Source organism: Pseudoliparis swirei, chromosome 15 (assembly GCF_029220125.1).
Source record: "Pseudoliparis swirei isolate HS2019 ecotype Mariana Trench chromosome 15, NWPU_hadal_v1, whole genome shotgun sequence".
Taxonomy (NCBI): domain Eukaryota; kingdom Metazoa; phylum Chordata; class Actinopteri; order Perciformes; family Liparidae; genus Pseudoliparis; species Pseudoliparis swirei.
Window position 1 is genome coordinate 1,473,421 of NC_079402.1, and position 27,587 is coordinate 1,501,007.

The 27,587-nt window shown below is 43.5% G+C and overlaps 2 protein-coding genes across 3 annotated transcripts; one reads left to right on the forward strand and one right to left on the reverse strand.

Annotated features, from left to right (window-relative positions):
* Window positions 1-2,367: 2,367 nt before the first annotated feature.
* lmo4a (LIM domain only 4a) lies at window positions 2,368-13,253 on the reverse strand. 2 transcript variants are annotated; one of them, XM_056432224.1, is made up of 6 exons: window positions 13,107-13,253; window positions 11,023-11,214; window positions 6,971-7,230; window positions 4,390-4,486; window positions 4,173-4,310; window positions 2,368-3,949 (listed from the first exon to the last, which is right to left on the reverse strand). In XM_056432224.1, exons 3-6 carry the CDS (start codon window positions 7,222-7,224, stop codon window positions 3,941-3,943), a joined length of 498 nt encoding a protein of 165 aa, XP_056288199.1. In that variant the 5' UTR covers window positions 7,225-7,230; window positions 11,023-11,214; window positions 13,107-13,253; the 3' UTR covers window positions 2,368-3,940. The 2 variants fall into 2 exon arrangements, with proteins under 2 accessions (XP_056288199.1, XP_056288198.1); XM_056432223.1 differs by lacking the exon at window positions 13,107-13,253 and having other exon boundaries at window positions 11,023-11,260.
* Window positions 13,254-13,951: 698 nt separating this feature from the next.
* On the forward strand, window positions 13,952-26,723 carry LOC130205638 (E3 ubiquitin-protein ligase LRSAM1-like). The gene is made up of 21 exons (XM_056433127.1): window positions 13,952-14,460; window positions 17,401-17,539; window positions 18,001-18,057; window positions 18,740-18,784; window positions 18,914-18,991; window positions 19,500-19,568; window positions 19,695-19,779; window positions 19,860-19,981; window positions 20,145-20,235; window positions 20,448-20,557; window positions 20,655-20,684; window positions 20,751-20,873; window positions 20,967-21,106; window positions 21,476-21,520; window positions 21,958-22,028; window positions 23,006-23,105; window positions 23,216-23,303; window positions 23,912-23,986; window positions 25,778-25,858; window positions 26,079-26,174; window positions 26,577-26,723. The coding sequence occupies exons 2-21, from the start codon at window positions 17,468-17,470 to the stop codon at window positions 26,721-26,723; spliced, it is 1,725 nt and encodes a 574-aa protein (XP_056289102.1). The 5' UTR covers window positions 13,952-14,460; window positions 17,401-17,467.
* The last annotated feature ends 864 nt before the right edge of the window (window positions 26,724-27,587 follow it).

Below are 27,587 nucleotides of genomic sequence, written 5' to 3' on the forward strand. Positions count from 1 at the left end.
GATGGCTGCTTCCTGCTTCCTGTGAATGGCTCTTTGTGCTCTACAGGTCTCTGAAGTCCTCAGTTCCTGCTCTGTGACTCTGGAGCAGATAGAGAGGGAGTCAGTGTTACCGAGGGGAACGGAACCCATGACCTCTGTTGGCCACAGATATCACCTTGAAGACACAGTGACATCATCCAACCGGTGACATCATCCAACCGGTGACATCACCCAACCGGTGACATCATCCAACCGGTGACATCATCCAACCGGTGACATCACCTAACGAGTGACATCATCAACGGGTGACATTGAGGCTCCCCTTCCGGGTCCTGGTCTTAAAGGAACAGTACCTCTAGTCACAGCTCGTACACTGTGAGGTTTGTGTTGAGTGTTTCTTGGTTTCTTAATAACTCGTCTATTCATCGTTTCCTCTCCATATGAAACATTCCAGATCTATCTGAAGCGTTGTTGTCGGTGTGACATTAATGTCCCGGTTTAATGAGCTGGATGGAGCCGTTAGAACAGAAAACGCTCTGCAGGACTTTTTAATTACAACTCCACATCCCTGCTGACGTCTGGGGACCCGGTTAATTAAAACCCTCATTATTTTACTTTTAATTAGTTCCCCTCTCTCTTTTGTTTCCTCGTGCCATATGGCAACGTTCCACGGTCAAATCAACTCTGTTGAGCTAATTAAGTTGATCATTTTAATTATTCAAAGTCTGATTGGATGAAATTACGACCCCATCCCCCCATCGCCACATCCCCGCTTTAAGCTCCCGTCTTACAGCATATCTGTATATCAGAACCGGTGGCGGCTCGTGGAATTTATTTTTGGTAAATCCAAAAAAATTTCTACCTGTAGTTTCTCCCCTAAAGTTCTTCTCACCGGGTCCTGGAGGAGAGATGTTACCGGGTCGGTTCTTCTTGGAAGAGAAGACTTTGAAAGCTACTGTAGGACGCTGATTGGCTACATTGTACATCACTTATTTATATCTTTAATCAGTGATTGGCTAAACTGCTTCTTAGCCCCGCCTCTTCTGGGCCAAACCAATCGGGCCCAGCGGAGACATGCAGACTGCAGGAAAACCAGATATTATGCTCAGATATCACATTTTACAAATATGTCTGGCTATATTTAATATTTCTAAGACACAAATATTGACAATTTGAATAATTTATAAATATATCTATATTTTTGTGTGGCTCAAAGTGGGCGGGGCCAGGCCCTGTGGCTCTCGATTGGCCAGCTGCCAGTGATGTGGCTCAAATAAGTGATCAAAACACCAAGAAGGGACCCATCTCCTGTAGAGGGGTCCAGGCCCGGTGGGGGGAGCGTCACAGAGGATGCAACAGCTTTACATCGGTATTAAAGACATTAATACTATACATATTCTTTGCATTCTTTGTCATCTGATTCTCCTCCCTCGGATCATGTAAACAGTCTGATGCTCAGGGCTGATGGAAATCAATTATTTAGTCCACGTCTGTGATCATGAAAAGCACAACACAAATCTATTGGAGCATGCAAATGACTTTAATTGCAATTAGCTTTGATAAGCCAGGAGGGCGGGGGGGGTCTTTCAATCTCCCTCCATGGTGTGAGTTTCATCAAACCAATCAAGCCTCATCTGCATATCAATAATTAGTCCGACTTCAACTCCCGACTAAGGTATAAATAAAATAACTAAATAACAGAAGGACATGAAGGTCTTCAGGAGGTTGGACTCACACATGTACACACATGTTCACACATGGAGCGTGCCGCGTGGTTCAGAGGTTCGTCAGTTCACTCAGGTTTCATCCTGATGTTTGCAGCTGTTTCCTCGCCCTCAGCACCGTGTGCGTCGCATCAGCAGAGCAACGATCAGACCGCGAGGAGACATTTTAATCATGAAGAAAGTTGCTTGTGATCATTTTGTTGTTGAAGCCTCCAGTGAAGATGGAGAATCAGAAGGAAACAAAGAGTTAAACCTGTGATCCGTCTCCTTGGTTGTGAACCTCCAGATGCATCACATCATAACTGATGAACAATGGGGGGGGGGGGCATGGTTAATATCTCCTCACAGATATTAAACCTGTCCACTTACATGTGTTCATGAGAATTATGAGACTTTTCATGGTTGTATTGTCTCAGGCTTCCTGGTAGAGGAACAAGCTCCTCCCCTTTGAGACGGCCTCACCACAGCAGGCTCATCAGTCCGTACCTCTGGACCACGCCACGCTCTCATTGGTCGGACTCGTTCCTGAGGGTCGCCAGAGCGTTCTTTTCTCTTTCCACACACACGTTAGAACATCACAACTCCTGATTAAAAAAACACGGCTCCTATGTGAGTATTGATAATGTATTGATAATGTTCAGCATAATAACACAATGACCCGGGATGTTCCTTTATCCTTTATTAATGCAGCCGGAGCTACGAGTCCACACAACAAGTGAGTCTGGAGAACTCGCCTGAGGGCGACGATGACTCCAGATGAACCTGTAGACCGACGTGAGTGAAGAGTTCAAAGAGAATCTCTCAGACGTGAACGTGTGAACTCAGACGAGCAGGAAACACTCAAACTAGAGAGAAGACCAACTGGAGTTTGGTCCGCGTGGTTTGGGAAGTAAATGTAACCTTCTGCAGAAATCACATGATGTCACATGATGATGTCACATATCACATGACGTCACATATGACATGATGTCACATATGACATGATGACGTCACATGTCACATGATGACGTCACATGTCACATGATGATGTCACATATCACATGATGACGTCACATGTCACATGATGTCACATGATGATGTCACAAGTCACATGATGATGTCACAAGTCACATGATGATGTCACAAGTCACATGATGATGTCACATGTCACATGATGTCACATATCACATGATGATGTCACATATCACATGATGTCACATATCACATGATGATGTCACATATAACATGATGTCACATATCACATGATGATGTCACATATCACATGATATCACATGATGACGTCACATATCACATGATGATGTCACAAGTCACATGATGTCACATGATGATGTCACATATCACATGATGTCACATATCACATATCACATGATGATGTCACATGTCACATGATGTCACATGATGATGTCACAAGTCACATGATGATGTCACAAGTCACATGATGATGTCACAAGTCACATGATGATGTCACATGATGTCACATATCACATGATGATGTCACATATCACATGATGTCACATATCACATGATATCACATGATGACGTCACATATCACATGATGATGTCACAAGTCACATGATGATGTCACATATCACATGATGATGTCACATGATGATGTCACATATCACATGATGATGTCACATATCACATGATATCACATGATGACGTCACATATCACATGATGATGTCACAAGTCACATGATGATGTCCCATATCACATGATGATGTCACATATCACATGATGTCACATGATGATGTCACATGTCACATGATGATGTCACATATCACATGATGTCACATATCACATGATGACGTCACATATCAGATGATGATGTCACAAGTCACATGATGATGTCACATGATGACGTCACATATCACATGATGATGTCACATGAGGTCACAAGTCACATGATGATGTCACATGATGTCACATGATGAGGTCACATGATGACGTCACATGAGGTCACATGATGATGTCAAATGTCACATGAGGTCACATGATGATAACACATGATGTCGTCACATGATGTCAAATGATGAGGTCATCAGAACACACACGTCCAGGGTTCTCTCCTCACCGTCCACCCAAAAGAAGCTGAAAGTCTGTTTTGGGATGTTGAAATCTAAACGGGGATCAGTGACGACTGTGGAGGAGATCAGCCTACGCCAGGATGTACAGGAGGGGTAGGTGGAGGAAGAGGAGGAGGAGAAGGCACAGATATGGTTTCCCATGGTCTTCCTCAGCAGACCTGTAGGTCATTTAAAAAAGGTGCATTAAAAAAAACATAATCCCGCCACCCGCTGTTTGTCTTGATGTCCACCATCCATCCATTCATCCATCCATCCATTCATCCATCCATTAATCCATCCATCCATTAATTCATCCATTCATCCATTAATTCATCCATCCATCCAACACTCGGTACTAGTTCCAGGTCATGGTACAGATAGATGTCCTAGGTGACCTCTGACCTTCTGGTCGGCCATCATGCTGCCGGCCTGCAGCAGACCTCCACCGGGCCGGTCCTGCTCACAGAACACGGCCCCGTTGACGTAGTGGAAGCGGTCCCCGGGGACCAGGCGGTTCCGACAGGTGGCGCAGGTGAAACACTAGAAGAAGAGAGAGGCGGCGCTTCAATGTAACCTCGTGACGCGGTGATGTCATGTGTGATTGCGTAATGCCTCCCACCTTGAGGTGGTACACGTTGCCCTGCGCTCGCATCACCAGCTCACTGGACGGGATGGACTGACCACAAGCACAGCAGGCGCCACTGTGTCCAAACAGCCTGCACACAGGGAGGGGCAGAGGATTAGATATATATATATATACATCTATATATTAGGGCTGTGAAACGATTACAATTTTTAATCAGGTTAATCACAGGTTTCTGTGGATTAATCATGATTAATCACATATTACCGATATTCTCGGTATATTTTGTGAGAACATAGAGATTTATGACAAAAGACGGATATATACATTTATACATTCTTCTATACAATGGTGCTGCAACTCAGCAGTTATTGAGCAGTTTTCTTCCATATGGAACATTGCTAGTGACTTTTTTTCGTCCCGCACACGCCGGCATCCGAGCTCTGCGGCGCGCGAGCCGGAGATCGGAGTCGTGTTAACGCGACACGTAGAGACAGAATGACATGCTGCTGGAGAGACGACCAACAACAGACGGACTGGAAGCTCATTCTGCGCATGCGTTAAATAAAACAAACTAATCCTGTAATTTAATAAACTGAGTTAACACGTTATTTTTCACAGCACTACTATATATATATCTATATATGTATATACATATATAGAATGGTGTGAGGTCGTATACTTGTTTAGCACTTCATTCAAAGCACTTTAACACAACATGTCATCATTCACCCATTCACACCCTGGTGACAGTCCTACCACACACATACACACACACACACACACCGCACAGGCACAGCCAACAAGAGGGGTTAAGTATTTTATATATGTATATATATATATATATATAAGTAGTTATATATATACATAAATATATATAACAAATATATACACACATAAATATATATATTAATATAAATAAATATTTTAATTTCTAAATATACAGTATATATATATAAATAATATATATATGTATATATTTATACATAAAATTATATGTATAAATGTATATATAAATATATATATATAAATACATACAGTACTGTATATATATAATTGTTCTGAATGTTTAAAAAATAAAAGACTCCTGCCACACGAGTTAGAGTCTTTTTCAAGCGCTACCAAGCGTTTGTCCAATCAGTGGTCAGATTTTCAAAACTCTAAACACAATTAGCACAGCATCGGTCTTTTGTGGCCGTACCATTCACACATTTCATGTCGTTTTCAAACAATATGCAGTCAGTGAACACATTTCCACAATGCTTACATTTTCTTAACAGACAAGCTATTCCTCCCAACAAAACTATGGATTGTTTTTGTATTATTTACTAATGTTAACACACAACATCCCACAATGGCAAAACCAATATTCCAAACCTTAGATACAGTCTAAAAACCTGTTCTGCAATGATATCAGTTATAAAACAATATATCTCAGCTGATAATAAACAAACAATTTAATCCTCATCTCCTGACGGTAGGTCAGAGTTTGGAATGTTTTTGAGAAATATGTTTAAGCAAGTTTTGGAGTAGAATTTACATTTTGATTATGACCGGTTGAAATGTTGATCACACAGACACCGCCGACATTGACTAACCGAATGTTGTTCAATCATCTATTGCAGCCGTTGCCCCAAAACATAGTTTATTTGTAAAAAAATAAATAAAATAGTTTGGATTTACTGTAACTTTTGTTCACTGTAAGCAATACTGTCAAACTGTTTCTGTTCCATCAGACTGTAAACAGTATTTATACTGTACCTCCTGTAGTAAACAGTAAAGAGAAAAAAACTGATTAGTTTTTTACTGGAATGCTTTTGAATATGAACATTACATGTGGACATACAGTTCCCAACCAAGAAATGTAGTGTAAAAACAGTGGATTACATGTTTTGCATGCAAATACCTAAAAACTGAAACATAAAAGTCTATGCAGTTTTTGTAATGTCAGCAATAGCCAGTGTTTTGCAACCTGGTGAACTTTGACTGACTGGAAGGAGTTTGTGAAGTGAAAACAAGAGTTATTCTTTGACAGAATAATTTCATTTTGAGTCAGATTTCCAGTGTTTTGGTAAAGTTAGTGTCTGCAGAAAAAGATGTATTCTATTTTGAAATGAAGAGTTAGTATATATTTAACAAAACGTGCTTTTGACAAGAAAATTATCCATTTGGCCAATTGTGCTTTGTAGGTGTGAGTCTGTGTTAAGAGTTTAGAAAAAGTATCTGAAGTATGGGTGAGCGCTTGTTAGCGATTGAAAAAAACTGTAATACGATATATATAATAATATATAAATATGTTTTGAGAGTGACGTGATGATGGAGGATTACTTCTCGTTTCTCACGTTTGTCTTTTCTCACTGATAATTGAAAATAACTTAATTCTTATGAGACATGAAGCAATTATTAGATTATTAAATAAGTAAAATAAATGAATAACTGTTTTGATATTTGATTTAATCCGGCAAGTGATTGTATTTTAGGCTTAAACTGTTCCGGCTTCTTCACTGTGTGACGTGCTGCTTCTGTTTGCCTGGATTTAATCTGAACATGTGTGTTCTGGACCGTGAGGAGCCCATCCCCTTGGACCTGGACTGATCCACGACCCTCTGAGGCTCACCTGACGTAGTCGTTCCTGCAGAGCACCATCCCTCCTTTGCTGTAGCAGGTGCTGCTGTACTCGCCCAGCTGGGCGTGGCAGCAGGAGCACTTGAGGCACCTGGTGTGCCAGTACCGCTCCATGGAGAAGAGCAGGACCCGGTCCACGATGCGGCCTCCACAGCCCGCACACGACCTGCCCGCCGCCACCTCGCCGCCGCCGCCACCACCGCCACCACCGCCACCCAGGGGTGCCTCCACCCTGCTGTTCACCATGGCAACCTGAAGAGGCAGCACAGAAGAGAGGTTAGACGGGTGGATTATTTAATGGAGAGAGTTAAATATTTGATATTTAGGAATGAAAAGCTGATTTTCTTGTCCATGTTTGTTTGATTATTGGTCAACACGTGTCTTACAATTTGTTATCAGGCTCAACAACGTGGTCTGAGAGCGGGTATGAGTGTTTTTAAATTGGAGAGATTAGTCTGTACATCTCTTGAAACAATAATAAAACAAACTAAAAGAAATATTTCACTTAATGTCTCTCACTAGTGAACTACAAGCACGTTGTAGTTTGTCTTTGAGGGAATGTTACTTTCTTGATTCTTGTTGGTTAAATTCATTTATTGTAAATAAAATATGTAATAATCTAATAATAATCCTCATCAAAGTTGACTCAAAACAATAACTTGTCAAGCCTTTCTGCTAAAGCGGTGCATAGTTTAGGGCTATCTTCTTTTTAAATTATTATTTATATTAATAGTAAACGTGGCAGGCTGGATATTCTTTCAATTCATTTATTTGGTTTTTAATGGATGCTTTTTAACAGCGTATTAATTTATCATTGACTTAGCTTGTTTGTATTGATACTTCTTTTATTTAGATGATAATTGGTTTGTTGACAGTTTGCTATCATTTTTTTAAACTATATTTGTGACATGTTCAAAGTAAATAAGTACAAACTGAACTCAACTACATGTGTTCCACTGTGTTTCCTCTTCTTCAACATGAATCCCGTTAGTTTATGACTGCATGAACATAACTTGTAAAGATAAACATATTGCTTGTTCTCATGGGCGACCGAGTCTCACTTCAAATGTTGTGCATCTTTATCTCCTTTCCTTTGGTGAAGGAAGCTCCAGTGTTTCCTCTGCTGAAGGAGATAAGAAAGGAAGCATTGGAGCTCCTTCCCTTTGCATTGAGAGAAGTCAAACAGGTCCCCTCAGTGAGGAGCCGTCCTGAGTGAGGTGGGTCTGTCTTGGGTTTTTGTCTCGTAACTTCCTGTTTTATTTTGAAGCCTCACTCCCCCTCTCGTTTCAGGTCACTTGCTCTTCCTCATGTGTCAGCGGTGTGATGGTCTCCCGTTTGGAGTGGTTTGGTGTTTAGATTAGATCTAGGTAGTTTCTAGAGCCTCCAGTTGTAGGTGTGCCTTTTCTTTTGTCCCCTTTTCTCTGTAGTTTTGGTTTTCCTTTTATTGGAGACTTTCATTTTTAGGAAGCTTTTTCTTTCGCGAGTTATCTTGCCAGGCCCGAGTATATTTAGTGAGTTTTTTCATAGCTCATTTTCTGTCACTCCTCAAAGAGGTTCTGAATTCAATAACGTGGCTTATTCGTTCTATTCTCTGCATCGGAGTCCTCATTTTAGTCCAGGCCTGACACGCTTCATTTCATTATTTCCAACGTCATGGGAACAAAATCCAGCGTCATTGAAAACAGTTAAAAGATGAAATGGCGATAAGTCAAAGTTGCTATAACAGTGTTACGTCATCAGGCAACTTTTACTGCATTTCTCCGGTTCCTAAACTGAAGTGACTTCCTGCCCAGCTGTGGATAACATTGCTTTTGAACCCCAGCCGTAGCAATGCTGCTCGGCATTGAGACTCTTCAGCTGCTCCCACCGTTCAGAACGAGCTCCAACAACAACAAGATCACATGACTGCAGGGATGGGTTCATTTCCCAAATGAGCGCCGGCAGCAGGCGTCGTCTCTGGAGCGTCTCACGTCAGCGAGGCCGCGTTGAGCTTCACGCCTTCCCACGAGGAGGCTCGTCCTCTGCAGTGGAGGAGACACCTGGCTCCAATCAGCCACAGGAACACCCTGTGAAGAAGCCCGGGGCCGCTAACCAGCAGCAGCCTCGTCCCGAAGAGCGGCCGGCAGTCGTCAAGTTCCTTCCACACGAGGACAAAGACGCTGCTCTTCAGAATGTAGAGGAGCCAGAGGAGGGACCTCATGGGCGTGAGGGAGGGGACATGGTCCATCAGGACAGGCGCAGTGAGAGACACCCTTCCTGTGATGAGTTGGGTCCTTACGGCCTACGCCTGCCATCTCACTTTATACTGCCTGGTGTTACGTTAACTGTGGGGTTCCACAAGGAAGCTGCTTAGGCCCCTTACTCATTAGCACCGCTATAGTATTCAGACCACTCAAACGCTTTAGCACTACTCATCATCATTCACCCAATCACACCCATTCATACTCCGATGGCAGGGGTGCCACCCAGTCTGGTATAAAGTCTGAATAAAGTCTTAATAAAGTCTTAAGAGAGTATTAATACAGTCTTAATACAGGCTTAATAAAGGTGTAGTAGAGTATTAATACAGTCTTATTAAAGTCTTAATACAGAATTAATACAGTCTTATTAAAGTCTTAATACAGTCTTATTAAAGTCTTAATACAGTCTTATTAAAGTCTTAATACAGTATTAATACAGTCTTATTACAGGGTCTTTTTGTGAATGAATGAAAGCACAACATGGACGCTCACCAGATGAAGCTCTAGCATAAGTTCATCTGAAGACTCTCAAGCCCGTCATTTATTTCTCAGACATCTCAGTCCTCCCTCACGCTCATCATTTACTCGCCGCCGTTGTTCGGGGCGTCGATCCCGCCGCCAGCTGGTCGCCCTGTCCAACCCGTCTCATAACACCATCACATCGTGAGCCTATCACCTTGCTGCGTCATTTTATGTGGCTCCTGACGGCTTGAAAATACAAATGATCACCATTTCATAAAGACATTTAAGAAAGATATCCTGTGCTTTTATTTTGAAGGTTTCAAATTAAATGGATTTCTGTTAGAGAAACGGTCTTATGTACAATATTTCTACACTTAAATAAACAAGAATCAAATGGAAAGAGAGTTATTTAACAATATGCCTGGGAGTAGTTTATACCTTTATATGTCCCAGTTGCAACCCTTTGAGGGCGGCCATGATGCTGATGTGGCCCACGGTGAAAATGAGTTTGACACCCCTCACCTGGTCCAGACCGAATGTGACATAATGAATATCTACAGGTGGCGTAGCGCAGAGACTGGACGTAAGAGATCGAATGCAAGCCGGTGTGATCTTTCTCCATCTTTGTATGTGTTTCTTCATCCGTGGTTGTGACGCAGCGCTCACTTATACGATCTGAATCGCCGCGATGGGCGTGAAGATCTCCAGGAATGCGTTTACCGAGTGTCAGGTATGCCCCAAAAAGAGAACGACAGAAGTCACTACGTTCCCCTGTAATCCTCCCGTCACCACCAACAGGGCACTACGGCGAGGAGAGCGCGATAACAACAGAAAGAGCGAGAAGAAGAAAGAAGGTAGTTTACACTTTTATTTAACCTTATTATTGAGGAGCAGTGGAATGCAGTGAAGCGCCCGGGGAGCAGCTGGGGGTTCAGTGCCTTGCTCAAGGACACTTCAACCTGCACTAATGGGGAGAGCGGGATCAAACCGGGGAGCTAGAAGAAGAAGAAGAAGAAGAAGAAGCAAAAGAAGAAGAAGAAGAAGACAAAGCTAGAAGAAAAAGCTAGAAGAAGACAAAGCCAGAAGGAGAAGAAAAAGGGAGAAGAAGAAGAAGTAGACAAAGCTAGAAGAAGGGAGAAGAAGAAGAAGGTTGAAGAAGAAGAAGAAGCCTAATGTTACTGTCACGTTAGCCTAAAGGTATATTTTTCTCACATATTTTTAACGTCATTATTTACACTCCCTTTTACCTGTACTGTACAAGTTCGTGGTCCTATGCTAAGCTACAGGAAGCCCGTAGGTTGAATCCTCCCCGCGCAGTGACCTGTGCAGTGACGTCACTCACCGTTGGCCCGGAGCTCTTGCCCGGTGACACCGCGGCGCTTCTCTCTCGCCCTCGGCTGAACTTTCCCGCCGCTACGTCCTCCTCGCGCCGGTTCGTCTGTGCGGAGAACAGCCAGCTCCTCTTCTCTCTTCCATTTACGAAGAGCTCCGACAGAAAGGTCACTTCTCTGGGAAAGGTTCCGCTTCTTTGTTCCTACAGAGAGACGAACAGAGCGGACTTATCTCCAGCTCCGGTCATTTAAACGGGTTTATAACTACTCCTCCTGTGACGTCACGAAGGGGGCGGGGCCCCGCCTCCTGTCAGGATGAAGGAGGATAATGGCTGTTCAAGATGAGTGACAATCACAGTGTTTGTGGCTGCAAAGAACTGAAATTATGTGTTTATTTACTATTAAGAACCATTAGCAGCAAAGCATACTTAATATAAATTCAATGTAGTTTATTTTATATAATTTTAAAAACTCCAAAACAATAGGAAAAAACCCTTTCAGGGTAAAAAAAGGTAAGAGTCAGACCTTCAGGATAACAACAGAGAAGGATCCCTCTCCAAGATGGACAGAACAATAGATGTCATGCGACCAGATGAACAATAGATGTCATTTGACCAGATGAACAATAGAGGTCATGTGACCAGATGAACAATAGATGTCATGTGACCAGATGATCAATAGATGTCATGTGACTAGATGAACAATAGATGTCATGTGACAGATGAACAATATATGTCATGTGACCAGATGAACAATAGATGTCATGTGGCCAGATGATCAATAGATGTCATGAGACCAGATGAACAATAGATATCATGTGACCAGATGAACAATAGATGTCATGTGACCAGATGATCAATAGATGTCATGTGACCAGATGAACAATAGATGTCATGTGACTAGATGAACAATAGATGTCATGTGACCAGATGAACAATAGATGTCATGTGACCAGATGATCAATAGATATCATGTGACCAGATGAACAATAGATGTCATGTGACCAGATGAACAATAGATGTCATGTTACTAGATGAACAATATATGTCATGTGACCAGGTGAACAATAGATGTCATGTGACCAGGTGAACAATAGATGTCATGTGACCAGATGAACAATATATGTCATGAGACCAGATGAACAATAGATGGCATGTGACCAGATGAACAATAGATGTCATGTGACTAGATGAACAATAGATGTCATGAGACCAGATGAACAATAGATGTCATGAGACCAGATGAACAATAGATGTCATGAGACCAGGTGAACAATAGATGTCATGTGACCAGGTGAACAATAGATGTCATGAGACCAGATGAACAATAGATGTCATGTGATCAGATGAACAATAGATGTCATGAGACCAGATGAACAATATATGTCATGTGACCAGATGAACAATAGATGTCATGTGACCAGATGAACAATAGATGTCATGTGACCAGGTGAACAATAGATGTCATGTGACCAGATGAACAATAGATGTCATGTGACCAGATGAACAATAGATGTCATGTGACCAGATGAAGAATAGATGTCATGTGACCAGATGAACAATAGATGTCATGAGACCAGATGAACAATAGATGTCATGTGACCAGATGATCAATAGATGTCATGTGACCAGATGAACAATAGATGTCATGAGACCAGATGAACAATAGATGTCATGAGACCAGATGAACAATAGATGTCATGTGACCAGATGAAGAATAGATGTCATGTGACCAGATGAACAATAGATGTCATGTGACCAGATGAACAATAGATGTCATGAGACCAGATGAACAATAGATGTCATGTGACCAGATGAAGAATAGATGTCATGTGACCAGATGAACAATAGATGTCATGTGACCAGATGAACAATAGATGTCATGAGACCAGATGAACAATAGATGTCATGTGACCAGATGAACAATAGATGTCATGAGACCAGATGAACAATAGATGTCATGAGACCAGATGAACAATAGATGTTGTGTGACCAGATGAACAATAATAGTAATATTATTATGAATATTGGTCCCTTTCAGAGTGTTATATTATGTTTTCTCCAAGGTCCCTAAAGACCAGACCAAAAACTCTTACGTCTCATGGAGAAGAGGTCAAAGGTCACCGATCAGGATCCTGTGGACAACCGAAGGAAGTTCACGGAGGACCCACCCAAAGACCGTCCCTGAAGGCAACGTAGACTGAACGCTGCAATATTCTACATTTCGACAAGCAGTAAACTGCATCAGACACGGTGAGTGGCCTTCCAGTGAGCAGCGTGAAGATCCGTCGGGGTTGTGTTCACAGAGTGATGTGCTGCCCCCTAGCGGCCACAACATGAACTATGAATTAATACTGGTTTTATAGAAAAGGCTTCGATGGATGTGTTAAAGCATAATAATATCTATTAAAGGCCTGCTAAGTATAATAAGATGAAGTTAGTGTTTATTTTTACTGTGTATTAATAACATGATGCCATAATATCAGATTAAAGTTCAAGTTTAAAACAAGCTGGCAGCAAAATCATACTTACATCGTCTTACTTCCTGGGCCAGTCCTGCGTAGGGATGCAGAGTCTCAGCAGTCGTGTGCTTCTGTTCATAGTTTTGTTATTATGAGAACTAATCTATGTGACTGTGAAACATTCAGATGTGGTGCAGCTTAAAACCACATGCAAACACATTTGCCTGTATGAGTTCAAAAAGCAATACTAACTTTTCTTTTACATTGACGCTGTCGCTTAATCAGTAAGGAACAAAGAAAAACAAGATTGTAATCATTACTACATGCGTCATCTTGCATGTTTCCCACTTTGCACTCTGTGATACCAACACACGTTGTGCAGCTTGTGACCTCTGGTGGACAAACTGATAAGATGTAGGATTGAATGTTAACAATTTGATTATTTTAAGTACCGGGGTGCATTTTGATAAAGTGTTGTTTCGTTTAAGACAAAACTTTAGCAGATTAAATAAGTGTGTCTTCAAGTCCTTGGGTCAAGGGTTCAATAAACCCCTCTGGTAGAAAGCCCTGCAGCTAAACTTCATACATAACCTTGTGCAGAAAGCTGGATTTACATTTACACACCAGACTGTGTACTTATGTATACACACTGCATACATTACGTTTACTGTACACGTGTGGTACGACACGCTTCATGCTGCAGGGGCGGCATGGCTCTTCCAGCGAGTTAATCCACTCACAACTAAAAAGAAGAAGACAATCTAACACCGTTATTTGTGATGGTTTTAATAAGTAGAGGAAGAGGAATCATCATCTTTATTAACTAGGCGAGTGACATCGACAGAATATTTAGTGTTTGTATTCCGCTTTGTTTTTGATGGTCGCGCGCTGAGGGGAAGTGGCCGCTCCTTGTGTCCCGTGTTCACGTGAAGCGCCCCGGTGCGTGTTCAGACTAGAGGACCGAGGACTGCTGAGGCATCAACACGCCGTGAGTACACGGACACCTTCAGCCGAACTGTGTTGTTGTTGTGCTAACTAGCTACGTAGAGTTGTTACACAGTTGTTGTTGTTGTGCTAACTAGCTACATTGCGTTTTTGTTATACAGTGTTTGTGCTAACTAGCTACGTAGCGCTGTTACACAGTTGTTGTTGCTGTTGTGTTAACTGGCTACGAAGCGTTGTTATTACACATGTGTTGTTATTGTGCCAAAAGCTACGTAGAGTAGTTGTCACAAGGTTGTTTTTGTTGTTGTGCTAACTAGCTACGTAGCGTTGTTGTCACACAGTTGTTGTTATGTTAACTAACGCTCGCTATCTACGTAGCGTTGTTATTACACAGTTGTTATTGCGCTAATTAGCTTCCTAGGTTGTTGGTGTTGTTGTTGTTGTGCTAGCGGTTAACTAACTACGCGTTGTGATCTGGTGCTCGCTAGCTGTCACGTTAGCTGGAGGGTCAGGCTGTCACCGGTGTTACGGTTCAGCAGGCGACCGTGTTAACTGGTGACTTTTCATCCGAACGCCTCCCTTGTTGTCGTGGTTACGACGGCCTTTCGAAGAATAGGATAGAGAACACGTATAGCTGTCCTCGTGAATGCCTGCTTGGTTTAATTATGCATTACAGTGTCAAACCCGTTCACATACATAATAAAACACACTGTACACATTAAACAATGCGGCATTCACGAGGGCAACTTTACGAGTTCTCTTCCGATGTCCAACGGCTGTAACTACGGCCCCAACGGACGCGTTCGGTTCAAAGTCGTCAGTTAACACGGTCGCTTCTTAAACCGTAACACCGGGAAGCTGTCGCGGCTAAGCTAACGTGATGTGGTATAACAGGTAGCCTTTATCGCCGTGTAGCCATTGACATCAACCAGCTAAGCTACATTAGCCACATCGATGCTATCAGAAAGCAGCGGTCCATGTCAGAGCGGCTGCTGGGGGGATCACCTTCAGGCTGCGCTCTTACAATACCCTTTACGGTAATGATTACGTCATTTCCCACCCACAGCTGCCCACGTTACTCAGACGGACTTCCTCATAAGTAGTTATACGTCTCTAGAACAATCATTTAAAGTGAACGAAGGAGGTTTAACACACGTTAGAGTTCCTGTTCAAAAAGAAAACACATCCTGGGTGTGTTGGTGTTCATCCACCCATCCTCTTTCTACTTGCTCATGTCGTTAATACGAGGAGGAGCATGTCTCAGGCTCCTGCACACATCACCTTTGAACACGTGACATTTGTAATAGATCTCAAGTCTCTGGCCCAATCATAATGTTCTCCCTGAGACTGTGAACCCTAAACCCTGAACCCTGAACACTAAACCCTAAACCCTAAACACTGAACCCTAAACACTGAACCCTAAACACTGAACCCTAAACACTGAACCTTAAACACTGAACCCTAAACACTAAACCCTAAACACTAAACCCTAAACACTGAACCCTAAACACTAAACCCTAAACACTAAACACTGAACACTGAACCCTAAACACTAAACACTAAACCTTAATCCCTGAACCCTAAACACTGAACCCTAAACACTAAACCCTAAACACTGAACCCTAAACACTGAACCCTAAACACTAAACCCTAAACACTAAACCCTAAACACTGAACCCTAAACACTAAACCTTAATCCCTGAACCCTAAACACTGAACCCTAAACACTAAACCCTAAACACTGAACCCTAAACACTGAACCCTAAACACTAAACCCTAAACACTGAACCCTAAACACTAAACCCTAAACACTGAACCCTAAACACTGAACCCTAAACACTAAACCCTAAACACTAAACCCTAAACACTAAACCCTAAACACTGAACCCTAAACACTGAACCCTAAACACTAAACACTGAACCCTAAACACTGAACCCTAAACACTGAACCCTAAACACTAAACCCTAAACACTGAACCCTAAACACTGAACCCTAAACACTAAACCCTAAACACTGAACCCTAAACACTGAACCCTAAACACTAAACACTGAACCCTAAACACTGAACCCTAAACACTAAACACTGAACCCTAAACACTAAACCTTAAACCCTGAACCCTAAACACTGAACCTTAAACCCTGACACCTGTTAAGCGTTTGAGTATGAGAGGCATATCACGTTATTTTATGCTTTCTACTCCCTGTTGAACGTCTTCCAGGCTCGTTCCTCACAAGACAAGAGGTCACGTTATCCATTCACTTTAAACGAATGAAAACTGCTTGAATAACCAAACAAATGTTTGCTGAATAAATCTGTGACATGTATACAAAGTCTCTGCTTGCACGTGTATTTATGTTCCATCTTCCACCCGTAATGATGTGTGGATGTCATGCAACAGGCTGAAGACACATGTGACCTTTTCTTTATCACGTCTCCATCCTGCCAACTGTGTGTCTAACGGCACGTTGCTATAACTCGTGGGTAATTCTCTCGGGCAAAGTCTGCATCCAATGCGGAGTTAAGGAAAGGATTCATGAAGGCCTCAACATGTCTGCCAGAGAGTCCTTCAATCCTTCCTGCCGTAGCAGACGGCTGCTTCAGCTCAACGCCATCACGCGGGCAAACAGCTGACCAGCTGGTGGACGTCTTGGATTGAGCTCTGAAGAGCCACATGTATGTCTCAGGCGTTGGTGGAGGCCACACACAGGTTAGCTATGGGACATACATGACACAGGAGGTCAGAACTAGAGGTCACAACACGTTCACCACAGCAGCTTCTTAAAGGGACGGTACGTCGGCCATGTTTGTTTTTGTTACCAAGTGGCCGGAGAAAAAAAGTCAGTCGGCTTTAACGTACAATTTCCACTTGTAATGATAGTTTCTAGTCGTCATAAGGGTGCATTGTGTAAGTTCTACGGGGGTTTTGCAATATGACTTCATCTCCATCTGATTAGTTTCATTTAAATGTTGTTCTGTGTCAGTGACGTCCAGCCGGCCCATCCGGTGGCTCTGGTTGTGGAGCGACAGGCGGGGAACCCGCGGGACAGGATGCCTCTGTTCTTCAGGAAGAGGAAACCCAGCGAGGACTCCCAGAAGAGACTGGAGTACCAGCTGTGCAGGGTGAGAGGGTTTCATGCTCCTCTGGTCATCCAGCTCTCTTTGCAGACGCTCTACAGAGGAAACTCGTTATTCAAAATATAGCCCCGATGTGGAAGTGCGGTCTTTGGAGCGCACCCCTCCGACAGATGGTCCTGCACTTGACTGGTGATTTCACAGTTTCATTAATAATCCCCAAAACCAACGTCAGAGCTTGTGCCTCTTCGGGGGAGAGCTAAAATCTTGTTTTGCATTTAAATCGGGACCCTTTTTCCGCCGCCTTCAAAATAAAAGCATCTTCTCTCGAAACAGGAAACGAGACACGTCTTGCTCAAGGTTGTCAACAAACATGCAACAACAAAAACAACAAACATTTACCAAAGGCAAAACACAGATGACAGTCTCTGTTGACATAACATTATACAATGAAAGAACAAATATATATTTATAAACTAACCCAACGCCTGTGGCTCCTTGTTCCCCAGTCGAAGGAGGTCGGTGCTGATGACGTCCTCGACCTCTCTGCGTGTGAGGTCTCAGAGGTGAGTGTGTGTGTGTGTGTGTGTGAGTGTGTGATTGTGTGTGTGTGTGTGTGCGCCACTCATCACTGTTTGTGACAACAAGAATGTTGATGGAACAACAAATGTTCTCTGTCAGATGTGTGAGAGGTTTATGTTCATGGAATAGTTTCACATTTTAGGATTTTATACAATCTAATTAAAAAAGTAAGTAATAAAAACATTAAAAGTAAGTACTAAAAAACATTAAAAGTAAGTAATAAATACTATTAAATGTAAGTAATAAAAAACATTAAAAATAAGTTCTTAATACATTAAAAATAAGTACTAAAAACATTAAAAGTAAGTAATAAAAAACATTAAAAATAAGTTCTTAATACATTAAAAATAAGTACTAAAAACATTAAAAGTAAGTAATAAAAAACATTAAAATAAGTAATAAAAAACATTAAAAGTAGGTAATAAAAACTATTAGAAGTAAGTAATACACACTATTAAAAGTAAGTATTAAAAACATTATTCATTGTATGTGTCTTTAATATCTGTGAATACGAGTGCCCGGTGGTGTTATCAGTGTGTGTTATCAGTGTGTGTTATCTGTGTGTTATCAGTGTGTGTTATCTGTGTGTGTTATCAGTGTGTGTTATCAGTGTGTGTTATCTGTGTGTGTTATCAGTGTGTGTTATCAGTGTGTGCTCTCTCTCAGGTTCCCTCGAGTGCCTTCTCCATTTGCAAGGTGCTTCAAAAGAAGGTGAGAGTAAACCTGGTGTATCTATTAAATATTCTATTGATCACACCGCATGTCACCAGTCTGTGTCAGTCTGTGTCAGTGTGTGTGTGTGTGTGTGTGTGTAGTCAGACCTCTCCTGTGCTCCTTCAGGTTCTCATCCTCCATCACAATGAGCTGAGGTCCCTGCTGCCCAAAGGATGTGACATCCTCACCCTCTCCACCTTAAAGGTGAAGTACCTCCTCCAGCCCCCAGGGGGAGTCAGGGACGCTCACATGACAGCGCCGACGTCCAATAGGAAGCAGCGAGGTCGGCTTTGTTTACATGAGCAGAGAACATAAAGACACAGAGCGTCCCACCTGACTCCTTCAGGACTCCTTCATGACTCCTTCAGAACTCCTTCATGACTCCTTCAGGACTCCTTCATGACTCCTTCAGAACTCCTTCATGACTCCTTCAGGACTCCTTCATGACTCCTTCATGACTCCTTCATGACTCCTTCATGACTCCTTCAGAACTCCTTCATGACTCCTTCAGGACTCCTTCATGACTCCTTCATGACTCCTTCAGAACTCCTTCATGACTCCTTCATGACTCCTTCAGGACTCCTTTATGTCTCCTTCATGACTCCTTCAGGACTCCTTCATGACTCCTTCATGACTCCTTCATGTCTCCTTCATGACTCCTTCAGAACTCCTTCATGACACTCAGGTGTTCTGCTGGTTCTCCTCCGTTCAGGTTTTGGATCTGCATCAGAACAAACTCACCTCCCTCCCAGAGGACATCGGCAAGATGGCGTCGCTGCAGGTAAAAGACTCCTCCTCCTCCTCATCATCATCCTCCTACTCCTCCTCCTCTTCCCCCCTCCACCTCCTCCTCCTCCCCCACATCCTCCTCCTCCTCCTCATCCATGTGCATTGTGTGTCCCGTTAGATTCTGAACGTGGAGAAGAACCGCCTGAAGGAGCTCCCTCAATCCATCGGGGATCTGCGCCTCCTGCAGACGCTCAATCTGAAGGGTAGGAGTCTCCTGCTCCCGGAGGAGGAGGAGGTGCGTGCTCCATGCTCCGGCTGACGTGCTCCGTGTTCCCCCGCTCAGGTAACTGCCTCAGCGCGCTGCCGTCCTCGGTGGGCTCCCTGAGCAGCCTGCGCACCCTGGACCTGAGCGACAACCTCATCGAGCAGCTGCCCGACGCGCTGGTCCACATCCGGACCCTGGAGGTGTGTGTGTGTGCGTGTTTACGTGTGTTTACGTGTGTGTGTGTGTGTGTGTGTGTGTTCAAACTGTCAGGGATGCAGGAAGGATCCATAACAGACGTGGTTTTAAACTTTGTTTTGTGTGTGTGTGTCTCTGTGTGTGTGTGTGTGTGTGTGTGTGTGACAGAGCTTCACCCTGGATGCCGCCATGATGTCCTACCCGCCTGCAGCCGTGTGTGCAGACGGCACCGAAAGCATCCAGCGCTTCCTGTGCAATGGTGATACACACACACACAAACACCCGCACACGTACACACACACATGGACACACACAGACACACACACATGGACAGACACACACACATACACACTGACAACTAGAGAGGGGCCCGGTACCACTCAGAGACCGGTGATCGATGTAGTCCACTGTGTGAGCTGGAGGTCGTTGGAGGTCGCTGGAGGTCGTGATGTGAGTGTGGTGCTTTTTCAGAGCTGGGAGAGGAGTACTGCCCTCCATCCCAGTACCTGCTGCCGGTGCTGGAGAACGAGGGGGGCAGGCAGGACTCTGACTGTGTGGACGGCCAGGAGGAGGCGTGGCAGGTACACACACACACGCACACACACACACACACGAGGCGACACGTTCACTTGTTTCTGTTGACGTCTCATTTGATGTTTCCTCACTTTCGGGTTGCAGAACAAGTTCAGTGACTACGAGAAGAGAAAGGTAAGAACTCAGAGGACATGGAACGCACTAGAACAGCTCCCTCTGACTCCTCCCTCTCTCCACCAGGAGGAGAAGCAGCAGGCCAAGCTGGCCTTCGAGTGCCACCGCGAGGAGAAGAAGAAGGAGCACATGCAGCTCATCCTCCTGAACACCTCGCACAAGGAGAACATCTTACACTCCGTCCGACAGGTACGGCCATCGAGATGCTTCTCCCTTTTTGAGCCTTGTTTTCTAGTCTGTTTCCGTGTTGTTGTTGACTTGTTGTGGTGTTTATCTGTGTAGGAGCAGGAGCGCCGGGAGCTGGGCATCAGCCAGCAGCAGAGGGCCCAGGAGGCCGAGCGGCTGCTGGTGCTGGAGAAGGTCCGGCAGGCCGAGGACGGCATCAGCAGCCGCATCAGCTGCATGCTGATGGACAAGAACAGGTCGGAACCGGTTCTGAGGGGATCTGAGTCACATGACACATGCTCCATGTCCTCAGACGCGTCTCTGATAACTGTTCATATATATATATATTGTAGCATGACTGACGCCACTACCCGTGGGTTTCCCCCACCAGCACGAAGGATCCGCCAGGCACACAGAGATTTCGCTCAATGACATCTTTTATTTTGGCAAGACACACACCGAGCAGACCGCAAAACCTGTGCCTCTGCTCACTCCTCCCCCTCCACTCTCCACTGGGAGCTTTTATGAGCGCGGCCTCGGCTGCTGACTGATTGCAAATCACCAGCAGCCGAGGCCAAATTAGAGCCAGCTGCCACATATATATATATGTGTGTTCATCTCTCCAGGCAGAAGAAGAGTGCAGAGTTCCTTAAATCTATGGAAGAAGATCGGTGAGTGATCTATGAAGACGAGCAGAGGTCGGAGATGAAGTGGTTTATTTATTAATTATTCATAGAGCCTAAAATAATTATTATAGGTCAGAGTTTTACTGACGAATGTATCAGAAGACCTCAGGAACACATGTGGCGTTATTATAAAGACACACACACAGACACAGACACACACAGACACACACACACAGACAGACACACACAGACATACACACACACAGACACACACACACAGACACAGACAGACAGACACACACAGACATACACACACACATACACACAGACACACACAGACATAGACACACACACAGACTTTACCACACTCTCTATTGATGAGTTATTGAGGAGAACATGGTGAACATGTTGTAGTATGTAGCATGTAGCATGTTGTATGTTTCTTGTTAAAAAGTCATCACAGTTTTTACTGCTCCCCTCAGCATCCGGATGGAGCACCTGACGGCCATCACACAGGAGGAGACCAACTCCCTGAGGAGGAAGGAGGTGGCCGGTAAGCAGCTGATGGACTTCACCTGTACAGTAGAGTCACGGTGGAGGTGGAGGTGGAGTCTCCGTGGAGGTAGAGGTGGAGTCTCCGTAGAGGTGGAGTCTCTGTGGAGGTGGAGGTGGAGGTAGAGGTAGAGGTGGAGGTGGAGGTAGAGGTGGAGTCTCCGTGGAGGTGGAGGTGGAGGTAGAGGTGGAGTCTCCGTGGAGTGGAGGTGGAGGTGGAGGTGGAGTCTCCGTGGAGTGGAGGTAGAGGTAGAGGTAGAGGTGGAGTCTCCGTGGAGTGGAGGTGGAGGTGGAGGTGGAGTCTCCGTGGAGGTAGAGGTAGAGGTGGAGTCTCCGTGGAGTGGAGTGGAGGTAGAAGTAGAGGTAGAGGTGGAGTCTCCGTGGAGTCTCCGTGGAGGTGGAGGTAGAGGTGGAGGTAGAGGTAGAGGTGGAGTCTCCGTGGAGGTGGAGGTAGAGGTAGAGGTGGAGTCTCTGTGGAGGTGGAGGTAGAGGTAGAGGTGGAGTCTCCGTGGAGGTGGAGTCTCTGTGGAGGTAGAGGTAGAGGTGGAGTCTCTGTGGAGGTGGAGGTAGAGGTAGAGGTGGAGGTGGAGGTAGAGGTGGAGTCTCCGTGGAGGTGGAGGTGGAGTCTCCGTGGAGGTGGAGTCTCCGTGGAGTGGAGGTAGAGGTGGAGTCTCCGTGGAGTGGAGGTAGAGGTAGAGGTAGAGGTAGAGGTGGAGGTGGAGGTGGAGTCTCCGTGGAGTCGCGGCGCTCCTGTTCACATGAACACGGGGACAACATGAAATGGTTCTCAGTGTTTCGTTATTTCTTTATAATCTCACGTGGATGTTTTAATTTCCTGCTAACTTAAAGATATTAAAGTCTAACAGGATAAAATCATGAACCTCTTCTTCCTCTCTTCTTCTCTTCTCTTCTCTTCTTTCTCTTCTTCTCTTCTTCCTCGTCTCTTCTCTCCTCTCTCTTCTCTTCTCTGTGGTTCAGCTGCGATGCAGAAGATGCTGTCGGACGGCTGCGCTATGAACCTTCTGCAGGAGGCCAGTGACTTCAGGAGAGAGAGCCTGGTGACGGAGGCTCATAGAAGGTACACACACACACCATCACACACACACACCATCACACATATCACACACAGATACACACAGTAAGCGTGATGTAACCTCAGTGTATGGTCTCTCTGTCTCTCTCTCTCAGCATGGAGAACATGGACCGGAGGTTTGATAAGATGTTGTCGATCCAGATTTTGGACAAATCTAAAGCCATCGCCCAAATCTTACTGGAGGTACGTTCAGCCTCTGACGCCTGAAGAACCTGCTGGAGGGTTCTCTACCTCACGGTGGAGGGTTCTCTCCCTCATGTGAAGGTTCTCTTTCTCTCCCTCATGTGAAGGTTCTCTGCCTCATGTGAAGGTTCTCTGCCTCATGTGAAGGTTCTCTGCCTCATGTGAAGGTTCTCTCCCTCATGTGAAGGTTCTCTCCCTCATGTGAAGGTTCTCTGCCTCATGTGAAGGTTCTCTGCCTCATGTGAAGGTTCTCTCCCTCATGTGAAGGTTCTCTCCCTCATGTGAAGGTTCTCTCCCTCATGTGAAGGTTCTCTCCCTCATGTGAAGGTTCTCTGCCTCATGTGAAGGTTCTCTCCCTCATGTGAAGGTTCTCTGCCTCATGTGAAGGTTCTCTCCCTCATGTGAAGGTTCTCTCCCTCATGTGAAGGTTCTCTGCCTCATGTGAAGGTTCTCTCCCTCATGTGAAGGTTCTCTCCCTCATGTGAAGGTTCTCTGCCTCATGTGAAGTTTCTCTCCCTCATGTGAAGGTTCTCTCCCTCATGTGAAGGTTCTCTCCCTCATGTGAAGGTTCTCTGCCTCATGTGAAGGTTCTCTCCCTCCCCCTGCAGGAGGAGGTGCAGAAGGCAGCGTTCCAGGCTCTGCAGCTGCAGAAAGACGCCGTGCACGGATACATCCGGGTCCAGGTCCGTGTCCCAGCTGCTCTCTGGTTCTATGACCTGAGGGAGAGAACCGTCTCATGTCAAGATGTTTGCGCTTTTATTTTTATAGTTTATATTATACTTTAAGTCTTTCCATAATTTAATGGAGTGACTGAAAAGAAAGGAAAAAAAGCTAATTCTTTAGACCCCAACACGAGTAAAACCAAATCTAAGACCCCAGTCATCATAACTCAGTTCACACACGGGCACCAAATATGAAACAGCAATACGAGGACGTGCTTCATGATGACCGTGGTCCGCTGCTCCATTGGCTGCTCCATTGGCTGCTCCATTGGCTGCTCCATGCTTCCCTTTTATAAAATGCATGAACACACAGTCGCCCAAACGAGGAGACTCACTGGAGTTACATGTTCACGTCCTGAGAGAACATTGTCACAATTCATTAGTTGTTCATTTTAAAACACACACCCAGGATAACTATATATATATTTTTTATATATATATTTATATCTAAATATATATTTGTATATACAAATATATATGTATATAAATAAATATATATTTATTTATATATATGTACAGGACTGTCTCAGAAAATTAGAATATTGTGATGAAGTTCTTTATTTTCTGTAATGCAATTAAAAAAACAAAAATGTCATGCATTCTGCATTCATTACAAATCAACTGAAATATTGCAAGCCTTTTATTCTTTTAATATTGCTGATTATGGCTTACAGCTTAAGAAAACTCAAATATCCTATCTCTAAATATTAGAATATCATGAAAAAGTATACTAGTAGGGTATTAAACAAATCACTTGAATTGTCTAATTAACTCAAACACCTGCAAGGGTTTCCTGAGCCTTGACAAACACTCAGCTGTTATAAATCTTTTTTTTTACTTGGTCTGAGGAAATATTAAAATTTTATGAGATAGGATTTTAGAGTTTTCTTAAGCTGTAAGCCATAATCAGCAATATTAAAAGAATAAAAGGCTTGCAATATTTCAGTTGATTTGTAATGAATCCAGAATGCATGACATTTTTGTTTTTTTAATTGCATTACAGAAAATAAAGAACTTTATCACAATATTCTAATTTTCTGAGACAGTCCTGTATATATAATAAATATATGTATATATATTTATATATATATATACTGAGATACATTTATAAATATATGTATATATCTATATTTATATATATATATATTGAGAGTCCTGGAGAAAAAAACCCCAATGTTTTGGAAAAAATTATGGAAATTATTTATATTCATATGTTCATCTATGCTGAGTTTTAAATAATTAATATGCTTTTTAAAAGAAAGACGCTCTAAATATAAACCGGCATACGCTCTCTTTCATACTCGCAGCGCACCTTAACTGAAAAGACATAAATGTTTTATTCTTTTAATCTAAACTATTGTCTCTCATTCATTTGAGTCATTTAAGGTTATTGACTGGATGCTTTGGGATCTCTTTGTTAGTTTAAATACAACATTTTCTCACTTTTTCATGTTAATACCGAGATTTTTAAAAAACACGTTTGGTCATGGACATTTGGTTAAAAGTCCTGGACACCCAATGGTCAGCATGTGTCTGACCCCTGTGTACACACCCAGTCTCTTATATGGGTGGATAGTGCCGTGACCTCTGACACCAGGTGCTCACAGCATCTGTTCCCCCCGCTCTGGGTACCAGTCAGGTGAGACGTGAACCTCCCGGAGGTTTCCATCCTGGCGCTGTGCCGCATGTTCCTCTTCCCTCCGGCTTCACGTCCTCACGTCTTCACGTCTTCATGTCCCCCGCTGTCCTCAGATCAAGCGCATAGAGGCTGAGTTAATGCAGCTGACTAGGTTGGAGATTAAAAGACGCAATCTGGACGCTGAGAACCTGCAGGTGGGTGTCCACGCCTTCAGCGCCGCTGTGTGCATGTTCTAGATCATTTTATCATTTCCTTTGGCTATTTTCATGTCATTGCTCCATGGCAACAACATAGCAACACATAAAAGGATATTAAATATCCTTCTGCAGCAGATTGAGTAGTAATAATAGTTATATTAACCATATCATGTGTGTGTTTTATTTATAGTCCTTCAACTGTATTGTGTGTGTGTAGGAGGTTCTGGTGGACCAGCGTACGGCCCTCAGTGACTTGTTGCAGCAGCTCCTGAAGCAGAGGGACCAGAGGGAGCTGGAACTGCGTCTGGTTCTGGTGAGTCCAGAACATCTCACTGGGTTCATGGAGCTCACATTCACTTCCTGTTCGTCACATCATCAGAATTATAATATATATATTTATATATAAATATATTCGTTTATATATAAATATATATTTATATATACATATTTATTTATTTATTTATAATCCTATATATAAATATGTTTATTTATATTAATATATAATTATTTGTATTCATATATATAGATATATATTAATATTTATATATATATGCAATAAACAGACGTAGAATAAAAAAAATGTAAACATGAAATGTCGATAAATATGGTAAACAACAAACAGATAGTGGCAACTACATTAGAATACGAGAGGAGCAGGTGTGTCTCCTGGTTCTGGCTCCGCTGGTTGAGCCCAGCCTCACTCTGTGTGTTCCAGGCCGAGATGGAGCTGAAGTCTGAGTGCAGCCAGCAGAACTACTGGATGATCCAGTACCAGAGGCTGCTGGTCACCACGGAGGCCCTCTACCACATGACCTCCGCTGACCTCAAGAAGGTCTGTGGGCGGAGCTCCCCGTCACCGTGAGCTCTGACCCTGACACGGGCTTTACACACCTTATAAGGACTTTATATACCTGGAGAAGGAGCTTTACACACCTTATACAGACTTTACACACCTTATACACGACTTTACACACCTTATACACGACCTTTACACACATGACACACCGCTGACCTCAAGAAGGTCTGTACGGACCTTATACCGACTTTGACACGAGGTAACCTTACTCTGTGTTCAGATGGCTACACACACCTTTATACACACACCTTTACACACCTGGGGCCTTTACACACCTTATACACACCTTACACGACTTTACACACCTTATACACGACTTTACACACCTTATACACCGACTTTACACTTATACACACACTTATACACGACTTTACACACCTTATACACGACTACACGACTTTACACACCTTATACACGACTTTACACGACTTTACACACGACTTTACACACCTTATACACGACTTTACACACCTTATACACGACTTTACACACCTTATACACGACTTTACACACAACTTTACACACCTTATACACGACTACACGACTTTACACACCTTATACACGACTTTACACACCTTATACACGACTTTACACACCTTATACACGACTTTACACACCTTATACACGACTTTACACACCTTATACACGACTTTATACACGACTTTACACACCTTATACACGACTTTACACACCTTATACACGACTTTACACACCTTATACACGACTTTACACACCTTATACACGACTTTACACGACTTTACACACGACTTTACACACCTTATACACGACTTTACACACCTTATACACGACTTTACACACCTTATACACGACTTTACACACCTTATACACGACTTTACACTTTACACACTT

Coding starts and splice junctions, on each gene's coding strand:
- LOC130205638 (XM_056433127.1), top strand. CDS start 17,468: ATGCCTCTGTTCTTCAGGAAGAGGAAACCCAGCGAGGACTCCCAGAAG. Junction 20,236..20,447: donor CCAGCGCTTCCTGTGCAATG/GTGATACACACA, acceptor GTGCTTTTTCAG/AGCTGGGAGAGGAGTACTGC. Junction 25,859..26,078: donor TGGACGCTGAGAACCTGCAG/GTGGGTGTCCAC, acceptor GTGTGTGTGTAG/GAGGTTCTGGTGGACCAGCG.
- lmo4a (XM_056432224.1), bottom strand. CDS start 7,224: ATGGTGAACAGCAGGGTGGAGGCACCCCTGGGTGGCGGTGGTGGCGGT. Junction 4,487..6,970: donor TGCAGGAACGACTACGTCAG/GTGAGCCTCAGA, acceptor CCCTGTGTGCAG/GCTGTTTGGACACAGTGGCG. Junction 4,311..4,389: donor GCAACGTGTACCACCTCAAG/GTGGGAGGCATT, acceptor CTCTTCTTCTAG/TGTTTCACCTGCGCCACCTG.